Source organism: Danio aesculapii, chromosome 10 (genome assembly GCF_903798145.1).
Source record: "Danio aesculapii chromosome 10, fDanAes4.1, whole genome shotgun sequence".
NCBI lineage: Eukaryota > Metazoa > Chordata > Actinopteri > Cypriniformes > Danionidae > Danio > Danio aesculapii.
This window is the reverse complement of record NC_079444.1, coordinates 34,712,029-34,735,084: the sequence shown is the minus strand read 5'-3', so window position 1 is coordinate 34,735,084 and position 23,056 is coordinate 34,712,029. Positions and strand designations below refer to the sequence as shown.

At 36.5% G+C, this 23,056-nt stretch overlaps 2 protein-coding genes across 5 annotated transcripts in view; both read left to right on the top strand.

Annotated features, from left to right (window-relative positions):
* The window catches only part of c10h21orf91 (chromosome 10 C21orf91 homolog), a 41,946-nt gene extending 32,557 nt beyond the window's left edge, over positions 1–9,389 (top strand). The window contains exons 3-5 of the mRNA XM_056467435.1: positions 1,045–1,521; positions 6,106–6,168; positions 8,104–9,389. Coding sequence (XP_056323410.1) covers positions 1,045–1,521; positions 6,106–6,168; positions 8,104–8,270 — 707 coding nt within the window. The 3' untranslated portion in view covers positions 8,271–9,389. The remainder of the gene's footprint in view (positions 1–1,044; positions 1,522–6,105; positions 6,169–8,103) is intronic.
* Positions 9,390–19,549: 10,160 nt separating this feature from the next.
* The window catches only part of supt20 (SPT20 homolog, SAGA complex component), a 48,323-nt gene continuing 44,816 nt past the window's right edge, over positions 19,550–23,056 (top strand). For 3 of the 4 annotated variants that reach the window (XM_056466325.1, XM_056466326.1, XM_056466323.1), the window contains exons 1-2: positions 19,640–19,652; positions 20,058–20,135. In XM_056466325.1, coding sequence (XP_056322300.1) covers positions 20,133–20,135 — 3 coding nt within the window. In that variant the 5' untranslated portion in view covers positions 19,640–19,652; positions 20,058–20,132. Of the gene's footprint in view, positions 19,569–19,639; positions 19,653–20,057; positions 20,136–23,056 lie in introns of those variants that run through there. The other variant, XM_056466324.1, reaches the window with a different exon arrangement.

Below are 23,056 nucleotides of genomic sequence, written 5' to 3'. Positions count from 1 at the left end.
CTTTCAAAATGTGTAATTGCATACTTTTGTGTCTGTTCATGCAGAAAGGATCGTGTCATCGCTGCATTCACAAATGCGGTTCAGACACACTGCAAAAAACTGCTTTTCTTGCTTGGAGTTTGTCATGTTTCTAGTTCAAATATTAAAAATTCTTAAAGGGGGGGGGGGGGGGGGGGCTATTATGCAAAAGTTGCATGATAAAAAAAATGATTAATTCAATTTTTCATAATCACACTTGATAAAAACAAGCAGAAACATTTTGATTGACATTTTTCCTTTGTACATGTCATCAGAGGGGGAAAGCCCCGCCCATTAATGACGATCTCTCCCTCATTAGCATACGATGTAAGTCTTGTTTTTGAATCTGCCACTGACAAACAGGCATTTGTAGCTCCACCCTCTTTTGAAAAGAGCCCAATTTCATTTAAATTTAAAGCGACAGTCACCAAAATGGCACAATTACGATCAAAGCCTAAAAGGGGCTGTTATTAAACATTATTTGTGTGGTATTTTGAGCTGAAACTTCACATACACACTCCAGGGACATTGGACTTATTTTACATCTTGTAAATAGGGGGTTAATCGGTCTTCTTTAAATCAAGAAGCATTTAATAGACAAGTAAAAATATTGTCTTGTTTTCAGAAATAATATGTCAAAATTTAGTTTTTTTCCCTGCCAATGGGCTAAGTAAAATAGTATTATTAGTATTAAAATAGTATTATTTCAAAACGAAAACTATCCTATTTACCCTATTTTTTGATATTTGTACTGGAAACAAGACGATGGCAGGTAAATATCAACAACCAACCTCTTATTTTTTTAAGTTACTAACTGTACCATATAGCTTTCTCTCTGGTGAATGTGAAGTGATGTATTGTAGGGATGTGGTTTAGTACGCGTTTATGTGTGGGTGGCAATTTGCAGGGTGGAATACAGGCTTTCAGTGCTATTAGGCAAATGTTAGCATTTCCCAAGATCTATAGCACCTTTAATGCCAGGTGAAAACATGGCCTAAGTGTGTCCTCCTTTTTGTTTTGTACCAGGTATATCCAGCGCCACCCTACTGCACTCCAAATCCCTCCGTGGGCACAGGGACTGCTTTGAAAAATACCATCTCATTGCCAACCAGAAGCTGTCCCGCGCCAAGGCCTCTCACAGCGCGTATGAGGGCGTGAAGCGGGCTCTGAGCCAGCGAATCAACCGCATTATCCAGTACGCCCAGAACAGAGACTCTGTGACCCCTGAGACTCCTGGCCGCTGGGGGGCCAAACAGATCCTGTGCCATACGCAGCAGGCCGGGAGGAAGCTCGTGCCCCAGTCGGACGCCCAGGTTCCCCGTTACACCCCGCGGTGGACAGAGGAGGCATCGATGGTGTCCGAATCAGACTATGGGAAATCTATGCTGGACTGTCACTCGGCAGAGGAGCTCGGCCTGGGATTGTGGCCCGGAGAGAGACCGCAGAACCGAGAGCAGAGAGACTCCAGACAGAGGAGACACACGGGACACAGTCGAGAAGAGCGTGAGTGTTCATGATTTAGGCAAAAAGCTGAACTATTCATTGAAACTGAGTTCCAGTTAGCTTCAGGCCTCTTGCGATAGTCAATATATTGACTTATCACGCAAAATGTGAAAATGAGGGCGGTTAATTTTGGAGGCGCTATATATTGTCTATAATATATAAAGAAATTTAAGATGATGATGATGATTAGGCTACATAATAGGCCTGTAACAAGTTAAGTTTTTTGTCGAACGCACTGCATTCTGCTTTCTGTGGAAGGTAGGGCTTATGCAGCATCTCCACACACGCTGCGCACACACACACACACACACACACACAAACAAAGTGCATGCGAGAGAGAGCGGATAGTGGAGGTGAAGAAGACGAGATGCGAACCCACTGACTCGTGTTTAGAAACTACAGTCAGTTAGGAAAAACAAGTCGCGATGGAACATTTTGGCTTTAAGCCGAATGAGAAAGGAGAGTCGGCTAATGTAAACAAGCTGATATGTCTAATTTGTTTCAGAACAGTGGCAATGAAAAAAGGCACCACAACTAAGCTTAAATCACACCTAAAACATAACAACCCTACCCAATTTTTTTCAACAGGGTCTTCCAGACAGTTCACTGTAACATGTATTTATCTGCCAATGCAAATGACATGACAGCGCAAAATGGCACACACTCACAGACAGGTCTAAAGAGATGTAGCCGTTAAACACGGTTGAAAGATTAGTATTTCAAAAAATGTGCTGCAAACCTTTAACAAACAGTCCTGTCTTGGAATCTGACCGATTATAAATAAAAAAAAACACCTGAGATGCATCACTGTGCATTCACACCGAAGGCGGTGAGAGCATCAAAATTTGCTACATTGATCTTGTATTTAAAGGGGCCATTGCAGCATATCATATCAGTTACATTCCAGCATAAAACATGCTTTCTAGCATGAAAATGTTGCGCACTTTTTATCAAATTCATTTAACTACAGAAGATCAAGTTGCATGTGGTGTGGCTTTTCTCCACTTATTATTAATTAATTATCCATTGTGTCTATATGTTTGAAATACTCTAAAGCAGCAGTACTGTTTTGTATTGTCGCATGAGATTCCTACTTTTTTAAAGAAATATAAATATATATAACTTTAATGCACATCAGTAACTCGCCAGTAAATTTTTTTTTAATGTTCCTGTAAGAAAACTTTGTAAATAATTGGAAATACAGCGACCGCAATAATCAAACCCTTGGAAACAACTGTGGTCAGAACCAATGTTCAAAGGACTGTGTTCTCTGGACTTCTCTCAAGCGGTGGACCTCTATATTCCGATTGTTTGCTGCCAAACCGCGTCATGGCTCATTACCATAAAATTGACTTGATTTCAACTCTCCTTGACACCCACACCGGCAAAGACGCGCTGTGCCACTCCTTGCCGCTCCTCGCAGCCGGCTCCTATCTAAAATTAATGACTTCCAGCTACTAAGATGCTCTCGCCGCTTTCAGTGTGAACGTACAGTTAAAAATCTACTTTTTTGTTTACATCTACTATTTATTATCACTTATTTGTTTTAAGATCATTTATTTCATGTTTCAATTTCAAACCTGAATATTCTAAATATTCTTAATATAAAATAATTTAGATTTTAAAAAATAAACAAAAAATTTAAAAATAAGTTCTATAAATGTTCTTTGAAACAGTGTACCTGAATTATTACACTATTATGTTGTAAAAATGTATTATTTTTTATTAGTGATATAAGTTATAAAGTGGCAATAATATCGCTTATCGTAATTAATTAAAATAGATATTGTGACAGCAGTAATTAGTTTAAAGTCTGCGAAAATATTAGTATATAATAATTTTGTTTGTCCCTTTATATTGTAGTTTCCATTCATCAACATGTAATTTCTGGATTTTTTTTATTATATTTTTTATGATGTTTTGATGCTATGGACCCTTATCACAATTCTGTTATGATGTGTTAAACAGTCATCAGCATATTAAATCCATGAAAGTTTTTAATATTTAGATTTTTTTTTTATTTAAACGTAGGAACATTTATATGTATTTATGTATGCATTATATCTGCAGCATCTAGTAAATTTGACATTGTTCTCTCTTCTGACTGCCGTTATCAGTCTCACACAATTTTTTTTTCTCTTTTTTGATAACACCATCATGGAGTTTGTCTTTTATATTATTTATCATTTTCTTTTCGGCTTAGTCCCTTTATTGATCTGGGGTCACCACAGCGGAATGAACCAACTTATCCAACACATTTTTACACAGCGGATGCCCTTCCATCTCTGGGTAACATCCATACACACTCATACACTACGGACAATTAAGCCTATTCAATTCACCTGTACCGCATGTCTTTGGACTGTGGGGGAAACCGGAGCACCCGGAGGAAACCCACACGAACGCAGGGAGAACATGCAAACTCCACACAGAAACACCAACTGACCCAGCCGAGGCTCGAACCAGCGACCTTCTTGCTGTGAGGCGACAGCTCTACCTACTGCGCCACTGCGTTGCCTTTCAGCGAACAGGATTGTAAAAATATATTTGTTGTACTCTCCCATTCACTGCACTCTAAGTTTACCCAACTATGATGACTTCTGCTACTGAGAAACCCGGAAATGTGAAAAAGGGTCCATAGCTATGGTTAGTTTATTTTTATATTTTAGCTCTTTTTTCATTCTTTTGATTTCAGTGACTGCCAGTTGATGAGGATCAAATACTGTCGTCAGACTGTACTTGTTAATGAAGGCTAACATTACAGATTTACAGATTAAGATCAATTTGAAGAGATTTGGCTTCAAAATGACTGCTTCAAAAACTGTTAAAGTAGACGACAGAAAAGTTTATTATAATGTTTGTAAAACTACTATGGAGCTTTCAAACATGGGTTATGGAGACCTTTACAGTCACGCAAACAGCAAGTGCTTCAGATTTTATTATAAAAATATTTATTACTATTATTATTATTATTATTATTAATCGGGATGTCCCGGTCAGATTATTTTGCCCTTGAGTCCGAATCATTTGATTTTGAGTATCTACCGACACCTGATCCGATACTTCTATAATAACGTTACATGAATAAAGAAGAGTGAAGAAACAGATCCAGGATGTTCCTTATTTTTTATTTTTTATTTAATTCGCTTTATTTTAACATTCAATAATTCTGTTAACAAACAGAGCACTTCTGTGAGGTAGCTTGAACAATAAGTAATAAATAACATCAATTCTTCACTTGTAGACTTTAGTGCAACGATAAATAAAAAAAAAAAAATCTAATATAAAAACAAATAGCACCTCAACTTAAAATACCCAGCAGGCAATCCCAAGTTTACAGATCTCACTGTTTACTATGGCAATGTTGTCGTCATCAACTTTATAATATGTCCAGACTGCAGACATACTCGCGCTTTCCACTTCAAGCTGCTTCAGTGTTCTACTTTGCCGGCATTTAATCAATAGCTTCTCTGCAACAAAGTGATGTCATGCCTCACGCGTTGCTGTTTCTGTGTGAAGTCAAGAAAGAGGACTAACTCTGTGCTACCACATAACTATAAATGTGTTAAAAAATAATGAGAATATATATAATATCTAATATATTTGAGTCCTGATCAGGAGGTAACGTCCAATTCTAATCGAGACTGAAACCTCGTTATGATTTCCGATCACGTGATTGGATCTGGACATTCCTCATTATTATTAAAACCTTTAATGAATAGAACAGTAGAGTTTAATGACAGGAAAGTGTGGGGAGCAAAGAGAGGGGGCGCATCGGCAAAAGATGTCGAGCCAGGAATCGAAGTCGTGCCTCCTTGAACACCTCTGTGCTATGTCGATGCAATAAAACCACTAGGTCAGTGTTTCCCAACCCTGTTCCTGGAGGCACACCAACAGTTCATCTTTGAATGTCTCCCTTATCTGAACCATTCATTTCAGGTTTTGGAGTTGGCCGTATTGTGTATGTGTGAGTGTGTATGGATGTTTCCCAGTACTGGGTTGTAGCTGAAAGGGCATCCGCTGTGTAAAACATATGCTGGGTAAGTTGGCGGTTCATTCCGCTGTGGCGACCCCTGATGAATGAAGGGACTAAGCTGAAGGAAAATAAATGAATGTTTTAAAACATTTGAACATCCCATTACTCTGACTTTTGTGGCTATTATAATGGACTCTGTGAATGGTTTTAGCCACCATTTAATTCCTGTGGCGTCAGTGAAGGAGAGAAATCAATATCCTCCATCGTTAGCCTTTTATCCGACGCTTATCTTTCCAGTCAATTCAGTCCACAAAACCCCAATAAAAGCCTGAGGTCACAATCCAGACCTTGAGCTCTTCAGTCTTCTTTATTATTATCTGACTTCTGTTATAAACCGGACATGTCATCAGGGTCATGCCATGAGCTTTTCAGAGCATCTGTGTTGTCTGTTAGGAATGAAATGTTAAAAATAAAATTAATAAACGCGTCTCAAGGACTGTTCTGAAGTCATCTGCTTTGGGCTGTGAACGGAGATGCATGTCAGTGTACGCTGTTTTGAAAAGGAGAGCGGGAGGATGATTTTCAGACGGTTATTGTTTGTGTTTCAGTGATGAGGAAGAATGTGGAGGAGCTTCGGCACCTGAACGAGCAGCTGCTGCTACAGATACAGAGTGAGTCGCAGCTTCTACCTTAAAGGAACAGCTCCACAAATAAATGTAGACATGCGGGGGGATATGGCTTTGTGTTTGTAATTAACGAAATTGATGGTTTATTATATACTATATATATATATATATATATATATATATATATATATATATATATATATATATATATATATATATATATTACTTCTATGCCATCATTCCTCTAAATATAGCCTAAAATTTTTGAGTGGTAATTATTTATCATTAATTAATTTTTATTATTATTATTTATTATTGTTGTTTGTATTATTATTCATATTAATCTTACCAAGGCTAAATGGTACAGATGTTTATTTTTATTTTTTGCTTATTTTATTTGTTTTTTATTGTATTAATTGGTGCTATTTATTAATTGTATTAATATCATCTGATATTTATTTTACTTTATTATTTAGTATTTATTTTCTATTATTTGTTATATTTTGCTTTTTACATTTTTATTTTTGTCTTTTTTAAAAACATTTTACTAGATACATATTAGTTACATTTTTATTTACAGTTATTTCATATATGTTTATAAAATTGTTACACTTTGTTGTTGTTTTTTGTAAATGTATAGTTGTTGGTGTGTAGATTACAACACGTTCTTAAAAGTATCAGCAAGAAAGACCTTCACTAAAACCTGATCCATTTATGCCATTTATATTAATTTACCTAAATATGTCTCAAAACTAAATGATTTAAAGGGATAGTTCACACAAAAATGAAAATTGTCATCATTTTCTTACACTTTATGAGTTCCAAATTAGTTTGAATTCCTTTTAATCAGTTAAACACAAAAGAAGATCATTTTAAGAATGTTGGATACAGGAAACCTTTGACTCCCATAGTATTTATTTTTTGTACTATGGATGTCAATGGTGACCAATTTCGAAGCACTTAAGGGTGAGTTAATAATTTTTGGCTAAACCATCCCTTTTTTTGTCAGATACTCAGTATTTCCAGCTGGAGATCCATACAATCAATCTCAATTTATTTTTATTTACAGTTATTTCATACAAGTTAATAAACTGTTATATCTGGTTGTTTTTTTATTACATAATAGCAATAATAAATGTATATTTGTTGGTGTGTAGTTTTCAACATGTTCTTAGAGCAAGAAAAATCTTCGCTAAAACCTGATATATTTATGCCATTTATATTATTTGACCTAAATATGTCTCAAAACTAAAGGATTTAGAGGGATAGTTACCCAAACATTTAAATTGTCATCATTTTCTCACCCTTCACTTCTTCCAAATTTGCTTGAATTCCTTTTTTCCTGTTAAACATAAAAGAAGATAATTTGAAGAATGTTGGAAACCGGTAACCATCGACTTCCATAGCATTTTCTTTTTGTACTATAAATGTCAACGGTGACCGGTTTGGAGACACTTGAGAGCGAGTAAATAATTTTTGGCTGAACCATCTCTTTATGTTTTGACACAGATATCCAGTATTTCCACATAGAGATCCATATAATCAATCACAATTTATTTTTATGATACATTATTTTACCTAAATGTCTCAAAACTAAATGATTTAAAGGGATAGTTCACCCAAAAATTAAAAATCTCATCATATTATCACCCTTCACTTCTTTTTTTTCTTCTGGAAAATGCAAAAGAAGATAATTAGAAGAATGTTGGAAACCGGTAACCTTTGACTTCCAAACTATTAAGTAAGTCAATGGTGACCGGTTTGAAAGCACATGAATGCCAGAAAGCTCATTTCTGGGTAATCCATCACTTTAAGTTTTTTTTTTAATGCACATTATCTAAATGTTTTGACACAGATCCCCAATATTAACACCTGGAGTCATCTATTCAGTCAATCTCAATTTAATAATATTTGAAGTTTACAATATAGTTGACCATAATGCACATGTATGAAGCTGTTGAACTGTTGTGTGTCCCTCAGATGTGTTCGAGGAGCTCTCTGTGGTCGTTCAGGAGAAAGACTCTCTCTCGTCAGAGCTTCATGTTCGACACATCGCCATCGAGCAGCTCTTCAAAAACTGTGCCAAGCTGCCCTGGCTCCAGATCGGCAGAGCGGGCGTCAAAGCTGCAAACAACCCAGTGGAATAACTTCAGGATCTTCAGGATCCCCCAACGAAAAAAAAAGAGACCAGAACCAAATCACAGACTCCTGCAGAAGCTCAAAGCTCAGATTGGAGACGCACAGGCGTTTAAAGTCACCGGAATGGTGGATTTTCAGCAGTAAAAGTACTGGATTTGTCCAAAGTGTTACTATGCAGAACGACAGACGTGTTTTTAAAAGATTTTTGTTGCTTTCATTTTATTTTTTGGACTTCTCACCTCACTGTTTACTCTCTGCACTTGATCACGGGTGGTCTATAGACTTGGATGAGCCTGACAGTGACATTCGGGCTTGCCGATTGTTTGTTACCGTGGAAACTGTTGCTTGGTTTACGGTTGTCTCCTCCCTCTGCTCATTTCAGTGGAACTGGCTGTGATGCTGGTTGTTGCATTATTATTTCTCCTGTTATGCAGAAGCTTTAGTAGTTTACATTTCTTTGGTTCTTTCTGACATTTCATCAGAGCTTTTAGCAAAACATTTTATTTCAGGACCACAAAAGGAGAAATGTTTTAAATGGACTGCTCGTGTTTGTCCAGGTTATGGCAGTAAGTAGTGACCAACATTAAAGGGACAGTTCACCCAAAATTAGAAATTTATTCTTCATTTACTTTTCCTCCAGTTGGTTCCAGACATTTAAGATATTTAAAAAATGTTGGAAACTGGTCACTATTGACTTCTATAGTAGTGACAAAAGTATTATGAAAGTCAATGGTTACCGGTTTCTAGCTTTCTTCAATCCATCTCTTGTGTTTAACAGAGGACAGAAACTCAGACAAGTTTTGAACGGGGTTCATAAATGATGACTATCTTTAGTTTTGGATGAACTTCCTCTTTTTTAGGTGCCATATGACGCATACAGTGTGTGTGTGTGTGTGTGTGTGTGTGTATATATATATATATAGGTAGGGCAGGGATGTCCGTCCTGCATTGTTTAGCCCTAACTTCCTTCAACACACCTGCCAGGAAGTTTCTAGTATATCTAGAAAGAGCTTGATAAGCTGGTTCAGGTGTGTTTAATTGGGGTTGGAACTAAAATATGCAGGACACCGGCCCTCAAGGACCAAGTTTGGACACCCCTGTGATTTTTTTTTTTTTTTTTTTTTTTTTAATATATATTTTTTTTTATGCAAGGAAAATCTTCATTAATTAATTTTTGCATGCAAATCGGTGCAAAAATTAGTGCTACTATTCAGTAAAACTGATAAATGCAAAATCCCTAAAGTAGACACACACTCAGGATTAAAGGTACAGGAGCTGTCACTTGGGGGGTACATTTTTAGAAGGTACATGTGTGCCTAAAAGCTAATATTGGTGCTTCAAAGGTCCCAATTAGTAACTAAAAAGTACAAAAGTGTATCTTTAGGGTAGACTTTATTTTGATGGTCCCTATTGCACATTCTGTTGACTCAAAGTTACATTGCAACTACATGCCAGTTACTTGTCATTGGAGTATTAGTAGACTGTCTGCTTAATAGCTGCTGATACTGCTCCTTCAGCAGACATTTAATTGACTATAAGAAACTTTGCAAGTACATATCAACTAACCCAACCCCCAACCGAACAATCTACTGATAATCTATTGAGAATAGAGAAAATAAAGTGATACTCTCCTAAATATTCTATGTACTACAATGCTCCTTTAATGTATCAATATGGACCATTTAGGTATAAATGTGTACCTTCAAAAGGTCACCAGCTCAGTAGCTTTTTTCTGAGAGTGTTACATGCTTGTGACAAACACAACAGATACTTTTACCTCAGACAAGCAAGTATTTACATTTCGTTTGTTATTTGTCCCCTAATTGCTGCCATTGAAAGGATAAATGCGAGCATGACATTAAGCGTTCTATCATTATACTATTATTATTATTATTTATGGAATTCAGCTTTTGTGGTTAAATTCACAGCTTTAGCATACCACCACAGTAAGTAAATGACTTACAGGGATAGTTCACCCAAAACGGAAAATTCTGTCATTGTTTACGCTCCCGTGTTTCCGAACTTTGAGTTTATTTATTCTGTTGAACACAACAGAAGATATTTTGAAAAATGTCGGAAACCTGTAACCAGAACTTGTGTACTTCAGAAGTCAGTGGCTACCGGTTTTCAACATTCTTCAAAATATCTTCTTTTGTGTTTAGTACAACTTTTGTGTCTGGAAACACTTGAGGGAGAGTAAATAGTGGGTAAAGTGTTTGGTTTTGGTTAAACTATCACTTTAACTTTCCTTTCTGAATAAACCAACTCTTCCACAACAGTACAGTTTGGACATGAACTCGAGGATTTACTTTGATTTAGGCTTAAAGTGGTGCTGGAGAGAAAAAAAGTCGCTTAACCAAAGCTTTTGTTACCTCAAGGTAACTCAGTATTTATTCTATTAGGACAATGATTTGCTTGTTACAAATATTCAAAACCAAATTAGCTTGATTTCCCTCTAGCTTTGTTTATTTTTATCATGTGGTTTTCCTTTCGGGGGTGTTTAGAGGTTGTGTGTGCTATTATAGTATTTAGACTGAAAGCATATACTGTATATAGGGCAAAGAGAGCCTTTTCAAAAGCTGCCTTGATTTGAGATCGGACTGTGTTGCCATCTGGTGGGCATTTAGTGAATCTCGCCCACTTTTCTTGCCCTCGCTTTTGCATGCGGAATTATGAGTTACAAAGTCTTATCTCTCTTTAAAAAAGGCGAATGTTTCGACATTGTTTTAAGAAGTCAGCTCAGTATTTTGAATGACCTGTTCTCTTTATAAGAGATGTGCATTTGACTGACCCTTCTGGGGTTTTTTGAGGATATTTTATTTTCTATAAGTGAGTTAATCGTGTTTTCTGGTCATGCTCTGAGAGGAGAAACTATAGCTGCAAGTAGTAATGGATGAACTGCGGAAAAGAAGCAATATGTGTCTGGATTGGTTTATTTTTTTGTGAAATAATGAAGCACACTGCCCAAATGTGGAGATGCTGAATGAGTGTGTGTGTGTGTGTGTGTGTGTGTGTGTGTGTGCGTTAAAATGTTAACTTGACTTTATTATTGATGATGTCTTGTTCATTTCCTCTTATGTTTGTTCATTGCTTGTGCTGTTTTGCTTCTGTTGTTGTTTTATTTTACTTATTTTTTTTCAGTGACACGTCTTTTAGTTTATCTCGCAATTCTGATGCTTTTTTTTTCTTTAAACTAAAATTGTGAGACCTAAAAGCAGCTTTCAGAAAAACAAAAACAGAATTGTGAAGCGTAAAATCAGAATTTGTGAGCGAAAAGTCTGAATTATTTTGATTTATAAAATTTTGATCTTGTAATTCTGACTTTTTTAAAAACAAAAATAATAATTAATCTTACTTAAATTGTGAGCTGTAACTAGCATTACAAGTAAAAGAGTTCTTATATTTCGCAGTTCTGAGCTGTTCACTGTAAAAAAAGTTAACTCAACTTAAAATTGTAAGGCAACTTGCCCCACGGCTTTTTTTTTTAGTTGACTCAACTTTTAACCCAAGTACTGCACTTGACTCTGTTTAAGTTGAGTCAACTCAAAAAGTGCTGTAATAAGTTGAGTCAACTTTAACAATGTTGAGTTGTTCATTAACAGTTAACTGTTCTGAATTGTTCACTGTATAAAAAATGGACTCAACTTAAAATTGTCAGCTTTTTTGAGTTGACTCAACTTTTAAGTACTGCACTTGATTCTAAGTTGAGTCAACTCAAAAAAGCTTACAAGTTGAGTCTTATAACAGCGTTGAATATAAAGTCAGAATTTGAAGGGAATAAATCTAAATAAATTTCATAATAAATATTTCCCATTTCCTCCTCCAAATTCTGAATTTTGACGTGAAATCAGAAGATGTAAAAATCTCACAATTTTTAGTTTAAAGAAAAGAAAACAAATTGTGAGATTTTTAAAAGCAATCTGAATTATGAACCATTAAATCATAAATCCATTTGTAAGTGAAAAGTGAGAATTATTTAGATTATAAAATTTAGATCTTGTACTTCTCACTTTTTTGTCCATATTTTGAAATTTAAAAAAATGCATTAATTTAAAAATCTTAATAAATTGTGAGCTGTAACTAGCATTACAAGTAAGAGTTTTTTATATTTCGCAGTTCTAAAATGTTCATTGTAAAAACAAGACGTTGACTCTCCTTAAGTTTGTTTTAGTTGACTCAACTTAAACAGGGTAAAGTGCAGTACTTGTGTTAAAAGTTGAGTCAACTAAAACAAACTTAAGGAGAGTCAACGTCTTGTTTTTACAATGAACATTTTAGAACTGCGAAATATAAAAAAACTCTTACTTTTTTTACAGTGAACAATTCAGAACTGCGAAATATACTTGTAACTTGCAACTCAAAGCTCAGTTGCCATACAATTTTAAGTTGAGTCAACTTTTTGAATATCAGTCAGAAGATATCGAAGATAAATATGTAAAAGTCACGCAGTTCTGACTTTTTATTTTTATTTTACAGTTTTCTTTCCAGAATTGTGACTTAATTTCAAGTCTATAAACAATTTTGACTTTTTAATCACGGAATTGTGAAATATAAACGTCTGAATGGTCAAATAAGTCACAAATATTTTTTATTTCTATCGTTTTCTTCTGTGGTGCTTTTTTAGTAATGTGACATTCAAGTGGTTTATGCAATACTGTTGTTTTAGTGGATCTTCCCACCATTGTAGAAGATTTCTGAATGCTTTTAGTTTGGAGTGATGTGCACATTTTCTTTAAGGGAATGAATTAATAAAAATATTTTTCCTAAATTTTGTGTGAACCTTTTTTTTTTCACCTGCAGTTACATTTGATTGTGCCTGAAATGTGTCATACCTGATCTGTTTATTCAGATCTTCACCTAATATTAAAATACAATGCTCAACATCATTTGGTTTCCAAGGTGGCTTTTATGAAAGGCAAAGGCCTCTAGATTACGCTTATTTGACCAAAATAAAATATGATCATGCCTTGATTTTTAATTATTAAATTAGGACAGTAAACTCTGACTTTGATTAGACAAAAGTCTTGTCACTTAACAGAAATAAAGTACAGTATAGAATATAAAGTCATGGTGCAGTGGAAAAAGAATGAATATTGTGTCTGACTCCCATGAGCTTGGAGGACTGCATCCATACATCTCTGTAATGATTCAAAAAGCTTATTAATAAATTCATCTGGAATGACAAAGAAAGCGTTCTTGCAGGACTCCCAGAGCTCATCAAGATTCTTTGGACTCATCTCCAATGCCTCCTCCATCTTACCCCAGACATGCTCAATAATGTTCATGTCTGATGACAGGGATGGCCAATCCTGGAGCACCTTGACCTTCTTTGCTTTCAGGATCTTTGATGTATAGTCTGAAGTATGAGAAGGAGCACTATCCTGCTGAAGAATTTGCCCTCTCCTGTGGTTTGTAATGTAATGGGCAGCACAAATGTCTTGATACCTCAGGCTGTTGATGTTGTCATCCACTCTGCAGATCTCTTGCACACCCCCATAATTAATGTAAGCCCAAACTATGATTTTTCCTTCACCAAACTTGACTGATTTCTGTGAGAATCTTGGGTCCAAAAATTCTGCTGTTCTTGTAAAGTGCTTTGAGAATTAGGCTTTAAAGGCGCTGCACAAAAATAAATAATTATAAATAAGATTATTATTGGTGACACGGTGACTCAATGGTTAGCACTGTCGCCTCACAGCAAGAAGATCGCTGGTTCAAGTCCCGGCTGGGTCAGTTGGCATTTCTGTGTGGAGTTTGCATGTTCTCCCCATGTCGTGGACCTTAACTGTAGCGCTATAGCGACTATAGAATACTATAGAATGAATGGCTGTTCATATGGAGAATTCTCTTTGGTTGTCAGGTTTGTGGCTGGTGAGGCACTGACTCTTTCAAAGTCAGATTTACAAACATATTCACTCAATATATTTGCCAACTACTGATTGTGTTTCATATCAGCATTATTTCTATACACATAGCAGGTACATATTGGGCCAAGGAAAAATGTAAAATGTAAAGCGATTAAATATGCCTTCCATAAAACCCCCATCTGGATGCTACAGAGTCCAGACTACAGAGTCCAGCCTACAAGTGACACACAGCACCAAGGCGGGTGCACGTGCTCTCTCTCATTCACACACACACCTACCCACACAGCACGACGGCGAATGCGTGCTCTCTCTCTCTCTATATCTGTCTGTCAGGAATGCTATTGTTAGACCGCCCGCTCCCGTTCAAATTACACCAGAGTTACCGACCGTTACCACGTTTTATTCAGAAATTTATTCGGAAATATGGTCAGGTTCCGCAGTTGCAGACCTACCTCAAAGCTCTCTAAACGTTTGTCAGCTGATATGGGCTGACCCCCCTGAATGTATTTTCATTTGTATTAGTATGATTCATGGTTTCATTTTTGATATTATTATTATTATTATTTTGTACTATTTTGTTTATTATATGCTGCTTGGATATAATGTTATATATGTTTAACGATGGAAGTTGAAATGCCTGTTTGTTATTTGAAGGTTAAATAAAGAGGGGAAAAAAAATCATAGGGTCTCTCAATTCTTCCCACGTCTATACCACAATAATCACATCAGTTTACCACAATTTTACTTCAAAAGTTGTAAAGTTCCACAGAAGCTTTGTGTCAATTACCATTTTCAGATAATGGTGAATACAAACAATAATGTAATGAATGAGATATTTCTATCAAATTCAGTCTCTGGTGTGTGTTTTTTTACTTTATCATCGACATTACCAGCTTTTTTTTATTACATTTTTTTATTGATCAAACAGGGGAGTACAGAATTATACATAAAACAGCTTACAAGAGAGTTAACAACAAAAACTAATCCTGTACATTAAGTTTTTTTTCAGCAGTTGGGATGTCTTCATAGCTTTGGTATTACTCGGTATAGAAGTCAGGGAATCATAAAAAAGTTTAGATCAATGAAAAATAGTTTACAATTTGGTACAGTCAGCATACATTTTGTTTTGTGCATGTGGTACTTTCCAAATAAAATAAGAATTTTTGTGATTTTTGTCCATTTCTAATAATCTAGAGTTGCAATCCATAAATAAAACCATTTTATAAGTTATATTGATGAATTTATAATACACTTCAAAAAGTAGTAAGGAAACTTGCGACCAAAACTGTTTTGCGTAACTGCAACTGAAAAATAAATGAAGATTTTTTTCCCGGTTCCATTCATTCATTCATTTTATTTTCAGCTTAGTCCCTTAATTAATCTGGGGCCGCCACAGCAGAATGAACCGCCAACTTATCCAGCATGTTTTTTTACGTAGTGGATGCCCTTCCAGCCGCAACCCATCACTGGGAAACATCCACACACACTCATTCACACTCACACACTACAGACAATTTAGCCTACCCAATTCACCTGTGCCGCATGTCTTTGGACTGTGGGGGAAACCGGAGCACCTGGAAGAAACGAACACAGGGACCCAGCCGAAGCTCGAACCAGGGACCTTCTTACTGTGAGGCGTGAGCACTACCTACTGCGCCATCGCGTCATCCCCTTTTTCCTGTTCCATTTTACAAAAACAACACAAGGGTGAAAAACCTTTCTTAAACTTACTAATAAACCCATTGCATAGATAGTATCTGTGTAATATTTTAAAATTAGTTTCTTTTACTTTATTAGGAATTATGTATTTTGTAATATCTGACCAGATTTTGGGGAAAAAGAGAATGAAGGGAATGTTTGTTTCCATTTAACTATTGCTATTGGAGGAACCCTCTTGTCTGCAGTTAGGACTCTCCTGATATAATTGTTATTATTTTTTTTATCCATGATAGAAAGGCCCTTAATAGTAAGATCTGGAAGTGAGCCAGATTCAATTCAATTCACCTTTATTTGTATAGCGCTTATACAATGTAGATTGTGTCAAAGCAGCTTCACATAAAAGGTCACAGTAAATAGGAACAGTGTAGTTAAGTTTGTAGTGTTTAAGTTCAGTTCAGTTTAGCTCAGTTCAGTGTGGTTTAATAATCACTACTGAGAGTCCAAATATTGAAGAGCAAATCCAACGATGCGCAGCTCTACAGATCCTGAACCATGCAAGCCAGTGGCGACAGCGGAGAGGGAAAAAAAACTTCACTAAAGGCGGAAGTGAAGAAAAAAAAACCTTGAGAGAAACCAGGCTCAGTTGGGCATGACCATTTTAATTTCTCCGCTGGCCAAACGTCTTGTGCAGAGCTGCAGTCTCAGTGGCGGAGGCTGGAAGCTGGCCTCAGCGAAGACTCGTCTGTCTCTGGAGCGTCATAGGAAACAGTCTCATGTTCTCCACTCTTCCATGACCATCGCAGTAGTTGTTCAGGATTCGGCCAGGTCCAGGATATGGAAACCTTGGGATTATCTCGTCGTTGGTCTTGGATCGAATCAGTGACTCTGCATAGTCTGAGGGCCTCGGGAAGAGTATCCCCAGGTGGAAATGGAGAATAAAGAAAATAATTAGCGTAGCTGATGTTCACAGTGTATATCAGCAAGATGCATAACCTGTGTGGAAGCCCCCTAAGTGGTGCACTAAGTGTATGCTTTACTGAACAGATAGGTCTTTAATCTAGTTTTGAATTGGGAGAGTGTGTCTGAGCCTCGGACGTTATCAGGAAGGCTATTCCAGAGTTTAGGAGCTATAAATGCGAAGGCTCGACCTCCTTTACTCGACTTTGCTATTCTAGGTACTACCAGAAGTCCTGAGTTTTGAGATCTTAAAGAGCGAGTTGGATTGTAGCGAGACAGAAGATTGGTTAGATAAGCAGGAGCTAGATTATTTAGAGCTTTATATGTAAGAAGCAATATTTTAAATTCAATACGAAACTTAACAGGCAGCCAGTGTAAGGAGGATAAAATTGGGGTGATGTGATCAAATTTTCTAGACCTGGTTAGAACTCTGGCAGCTGCATTTTGTACTAATTGAAGTTTGTTAATAGAGGATGCTGGGCAGCCAGCAAACAGAGCATTACAGTAGTCCAGCCTAGAAGTCATAAAAGCATGGACTAGCTTTTCTGCATCTGAGATGGATAGCATACTTCGTAACTTAGCTATATTTCTCAGATGAAAGAAAGCAGTTTTTGTGACATGGGAAATATGATTTTTAAAAGTTAAATTGCTGTCTAATATGACACCCAGATCTTTTATAGTAGAACTAACGCTAACTTTGTATCCCTCTAATTGTAGATCGAGTTGTGAGATCTGCTGTGTACAGGATTTAGGCCCAATAAGTAATAATTCTGTTTTGTCTGAGTTTAAGAGAAGATAATTGTTGGTCATCCAGTCTTTAACATCTTTAATACACTCAGTTAGCTTGGACAGATTAGACGTCTCGTCAGGTTTAGTTGAAATATATAATTGAGTATCATCTGCATAGCAGTGAAAGCTGATCCCATGTCTTCTAATAATGTCTCCCAGGGGTAGCATGTATATTGTAAACAGTAAAGGGCCTAAAACTGATCCTTGAGGCACCCCGTATTTTACTGGGCTGATTTGTGAAGGCTGTCCATTTATATTTACAAACTGGTAACGGTCAGATAAGTATGACTTAAACCATTGTAGGGCCTGTCCTTGGACACCTGTAGACTTTAAGCGATTAATAAGGATACCATGGTCAATGGTGTCAAATGCCGCACTAAGATCGAGTAGAACTAATAGCGAGATGCACCCTTGGTCAGCAGCTAAGAGTAAATCGTTGGTTATTTTCACTAATGCAGTTTCTGTACTGTGATGAGCTCTGAAACCTGACTGAAACACTTCAAAAACATTGTTGGTCTGCAGAAAGGAGCATAATTGAGCAGAAACAACTTTTTCTAGTATTTTATATATAAATGGAAGATTTGAAATAGGCCTATAATTAGCTAAGTTGCTGGGTTCCAGTTGTGGTTTCTTAATAATAGGTTTAATAACAGCTAACTTGTAGGGATTTGGAACATGGCCTAAAGATAATGAAGAGTTGATAATGTTAAGAAGAGGTTCTCCTATAACAGGTAGCAATTCTTTCAGTAACTTTGTTGGAATTGGGTCCAATATACACGTAGCTGATTTAGAGCTATTTATAATTTTGTCTAGCTCTTCCTGTTCTATGATTTTAAAGCACTGTAGGTTATTTAGATTCAGAGGCGTGTTTACTGGATCTGAAGTATAAGGCGGTGCAGAAAGTTTAATATCTCCTATTTTCTGTCTAAAGCCTTCTATTTTATCACTGAAAAAATTCATGAAGTCATCACTACTAATTTGCGGTGGAACGTTTTGTTCCAAAGATGACCGATTATTTGTTAGTTTAGCGATGGTGTTAAATAAGAATCTAGGATTGTTTTGATTATTTTCTATCAGTTTGCGGAGGTGCTCAGCCCTGGCAGATTTTAAAGCCCTCCTATAGCTGGACATACTGTCTTTGTATGCAATTCTAAAGACTTCTAAATTAGTTTTTTTCCATTTACGTTCCAGGGCACGGGTTGCTGTTTTGAGAGCGCGGGTATGACTATTATACCATGGTGTAGTTTTATTCTCTCTAGTCTTTTTTAGTTTGATGGGTGCCACAGTATTTAAAGTGCTAGTAAAGATGGCATCCATACTGCTGGTTACTACATCAAGGTCATTTGCGTTTGCGGGTGCATTTCGAAGTAGAGAAAGATCAGGTAAGTTATTTATAAATTCATCTTTAGTGGATGGAACAATAGTTCTACTAGGACGATATATCGGAGCGGATCTGCTAATTTCAGGTAAACACAGCTTATATAGTAAGAGGTAGTGGTCTGTAATATCATCACTTTGTGGTATAATGTCTACATCAGTGACCTCAATTCCATAAGACAGAATTAGATCTAGTGTATGCTTTAGGCGATGAGTTGGACCAATAACATTTTGCTTTATTCCTAGTGAGACCAGCAAGTCCGTAAACGCGAGCCCTAATGTGTCGTTAGCGTCATCTATGTGGATGTTAAAGTCTCCTACAATTAGTATTTTATCAGTTTTAACTAGTAAGTCAGAGATAAAATCAGAAAACTCTTTTAGAAAATTGACATAGGGTCCTGGAGGTCTATATATGGTGATAGATACATGGTTATGTACTTTTGCGGTTTTAATAAGGTGAAGTAATTTTGCGGAGATACAATGAACAAATTTTTTGTATTGATTTAAAGTATTCTTTAAACCAAAAGTGTTAATAAATTCACTGTACATTACCAGCTTTTGAACGGTTCCGCGCCGCACATCTTTTGGTTCCGCCTCCAGCACGCGCGCACACCGGAAGTTTGGATTTTGTTGTTACACTGGAACAAAATGGCTGCTGTGAGTTTTTTTCATTGAAGGCACTGGAACATTTACTCCGCTTCTTGCTTCGGATTTCCAGCCTGTGGCGATGCAACTCGACTGGCAAGTCGGATTTGATGTTTGTCGCCACTGTGTCGTTACAAACCGCTCTGTCAGCCGCTAATGTCGCCTGCTTTTCTGCATCAAAGTGAGCTGTTAGCTGAATGTTAGCCAGCCTGTCGTCCACAGCTGAAGTTTACCTTCTTCACCTGGGAGCATATTCTCTACATTTCCTCATTACGGGTCGTTTATTCTCACTGCATGCTTTAACACGCACTTTGTTGAAGCTGGTCGCGTTAGTTGAGCAGATGTTGTGTTTGCATGCAGAAACAGATGCAGAAGTGAGCTGAGTTCATGCATCATACTGTGCTTATTAGCGTTCATACCTTGAGTTGTGAATGGAAGCGGTCGGCTGGCAGGTAAATGCACGAGTGTGTGTGTTTCTCAAGTGTCTCTGTCTGACCCCAGGGCTTGAATGGTGTGTTTGTGGAGGTGACAGTGCTGGTGTAACACAACATCGCCTCCTGTCACACAGCAAGCACAATGGTAAGAAGCGATTTTATACATGTATATTTTTAGACTGTGAAAGTTTTTTTCATGTATTTATTTTACATTTATTTACTAATTTATTGTTGATTAATTTAAAGCCAGTGGTTCTAGCATGAAAAAGTTCTATGCCAGTGTTTTTTCTTAGTATCTAAATAATATATAATATATATCCTAAACAATATGCACAAATTAGGGCTGCAAGAGAGTGGAAGAACTTATCATTGCGATATTTTTATTCTGCGATATAAATACAATTTTCACTAGATGTGTTTAATAACTATTTGGCAAGAATTTATCTTTAGATTGATTGGGATGATTCTGTAGGACAGTGCATATGCATAAAATATAAGAAACAATCTACAAGCATAAATAAATTCAATAAAAAAAAGATACAAACTGTAATAATCAGCATTTTATTTTCTGAAGAGTCGAATGGATTCAGGTGTACAGTAATTGAATAATCAAATGTCAAATAATACTGCATAGTCTTCATTTTATCAACAGTTCCATAGTTATTCATTTGTCAAGAGTTAAAAATGGTACAATTTCTTAGGCCTGGATGCTTTTAATCTGAATCAGAAAGAGCTTTATTGCCAGGTATGATCACACATATGAGGACTTAGTTTTTGTGACAGAACTTCTACAGTGCAGCACTCTGTAAAACCCAGCAGTCTACTTTCTCAAATGAAATGAGTGGAGTTAACTCAAAATTGACTGAAAGTTAATTCTACTCATTTAAAAAGAGTTTTGAACTCAGTGTTGAAGGCTATCAGTTTATTAAATACCTCATTCAACTTAAGTGAGTGAGTTCACAGTACTCGTTAGGGTTAGTTTTTTAACTCAAATCGTTTATAGTAATCGGTTTCCTCAAATGGTTTGAGTTGCTTTAACTTATTAGATTTTTCAGTACTCAGTTGGTTTTAGTTCTCTTCATTTATTGGGTTTTACTGTGCTCAGATTGCTTCGTTTACTCAATGGATTAGATTCACAGTACTCATTAGAATTAGTTTTTGAACTTAAATGGTTTGTTGCAATCGGTTTTCTCAAATGGTTTGAGTTACCTTAACTTTTAGGGTTTTACAGTGCAGAATTACAGAGGCAGGACAAAAAACAGATCATAAATATATTTAAAAAATAGAAGTAAACGGTAAATGCAAATATACATATAGACAAGTGTATGTACAGGTATATTACTATATACAATGTTATATGTCAACTGTTATGTGCAAATTGGCAGGTAAAGTGTGTTGTTAAGGAAGTGTATATGTGTATAAGAAGTGTATAGCAAGTAGTGATGTTGATAATAATAATAATAATAATAATAATTGTGGAACCAAGTGTTCATGAGATGGATTGCCTGAGGGAAGAAACTGTTTCTGTTTTGGGCTGTTCTGGTGCGCAGTGCTCTAGAGTGTCGACCAGAATGTAGAAGTTCAAAGAGGCAGTGTGAGGGGTCTAGAGGGATTTTGGCCTCTTCAAACACTTAGGAACTTATAAATTATAATCCAGACTCAACATTGCATATACTCACGATGTGACTGTTGCGAATGTTCAGATCACGATATCAAAGAAACAATATATTTTGCAGCACTAGTACAAATGCGTTTTATCAGGCAGTAATAATAATAATAATTAGGGCTTGATGATATGACAAAAAATCTCATATCACCACAATATAAGTCATCTCGTATTCTGATATATATCATGATATAGTATAATTTTTTGTAAATTCATTCATTCATTCATTCATTCATTCATTTTCCTTTAGCTTAGTCCCTTTATTCATCAGGGGTCGCCACATAGGAATATCCAGCATATTTTTTACACAGTGGATGCCCTTTCAGCCGCAACCCAACACTGGGAAACACCCATACACTCACACACATACACTACAGCCAATTTGGCTTATTCAATTCACCTATAGCGCATGTCTTTGGACTGTGGAGGAAACCCATGCGAACATTGGCAGTACATGCAAACTCCACACAGAAATGCCAACTGACCCAACTGAGGCTCGAACCAGCAACCTTCTTGCTGTGAGGCGATCGTGCTACCCACTGCGCCACCGTGATGCCCTCTTTGTAAATTCAATCAATTAATAAATTATATATTGACCACACGTAAAGGGTTGTTTCTTCTTTCTTTCTTTTTGATAAGTATGTTTAATGGTAATTAGATAACATTATGTAGAATGTATGAATACAAAGAGTATCAGGACATTCGTGTTTTTAAACAATAAGCAAAAGAAAAATAATAAAAACAATATAGAAAAATACAATCAACAACCCCCTCCCCCCATCCATACATGGTGTAATTGTCACAAATTTGGTCAAAACATTTCTCATATTGATGTTACATAAATATACAGTCGCAATGGTTGATAGTAATAAAAAATAGGCTATTTCTTTTTAAAATGCTCAGCAAATGTACTCATGTGATCATATTTCACACTTTATTAAGGGCTTCAGAGCAAATGTTTGATTAGGAGTGTAGACCAAATAAATATGAATGAAATGTAAATACACTTTTCAAAAACGATTATAAAATATTGCGCAATTAAATGCAAAATGGGGCGACACGGTGGCTCAGTGGTTAGCACTGTTGCCTCACAGCTGGTTCGAGCCCTGGCTGAATCGGTTGGCATTTCTGTGTGGAGTTTGCATGGTCTCCCTGTGTTGGCGTGGGTTTCCTCCGGATGCTCCGGTTTGCCCCACAGTCCAAAGACATGCGCTATAGGGGAATTGAATAAACTAAATTGGCCATAGTGTATGTGGGTGAATGAGTGTGATTGGGTGTTTCCCAGTACTGGGTTGTGGCTGGAAGGGAATCCGCTGTATAAAACATTTGCTGGATAAGTTGGTGGTTCATTCCGCTGTGATGACCCCTGATGAATAAAGGAACTAAGCCGAAGGAAAATG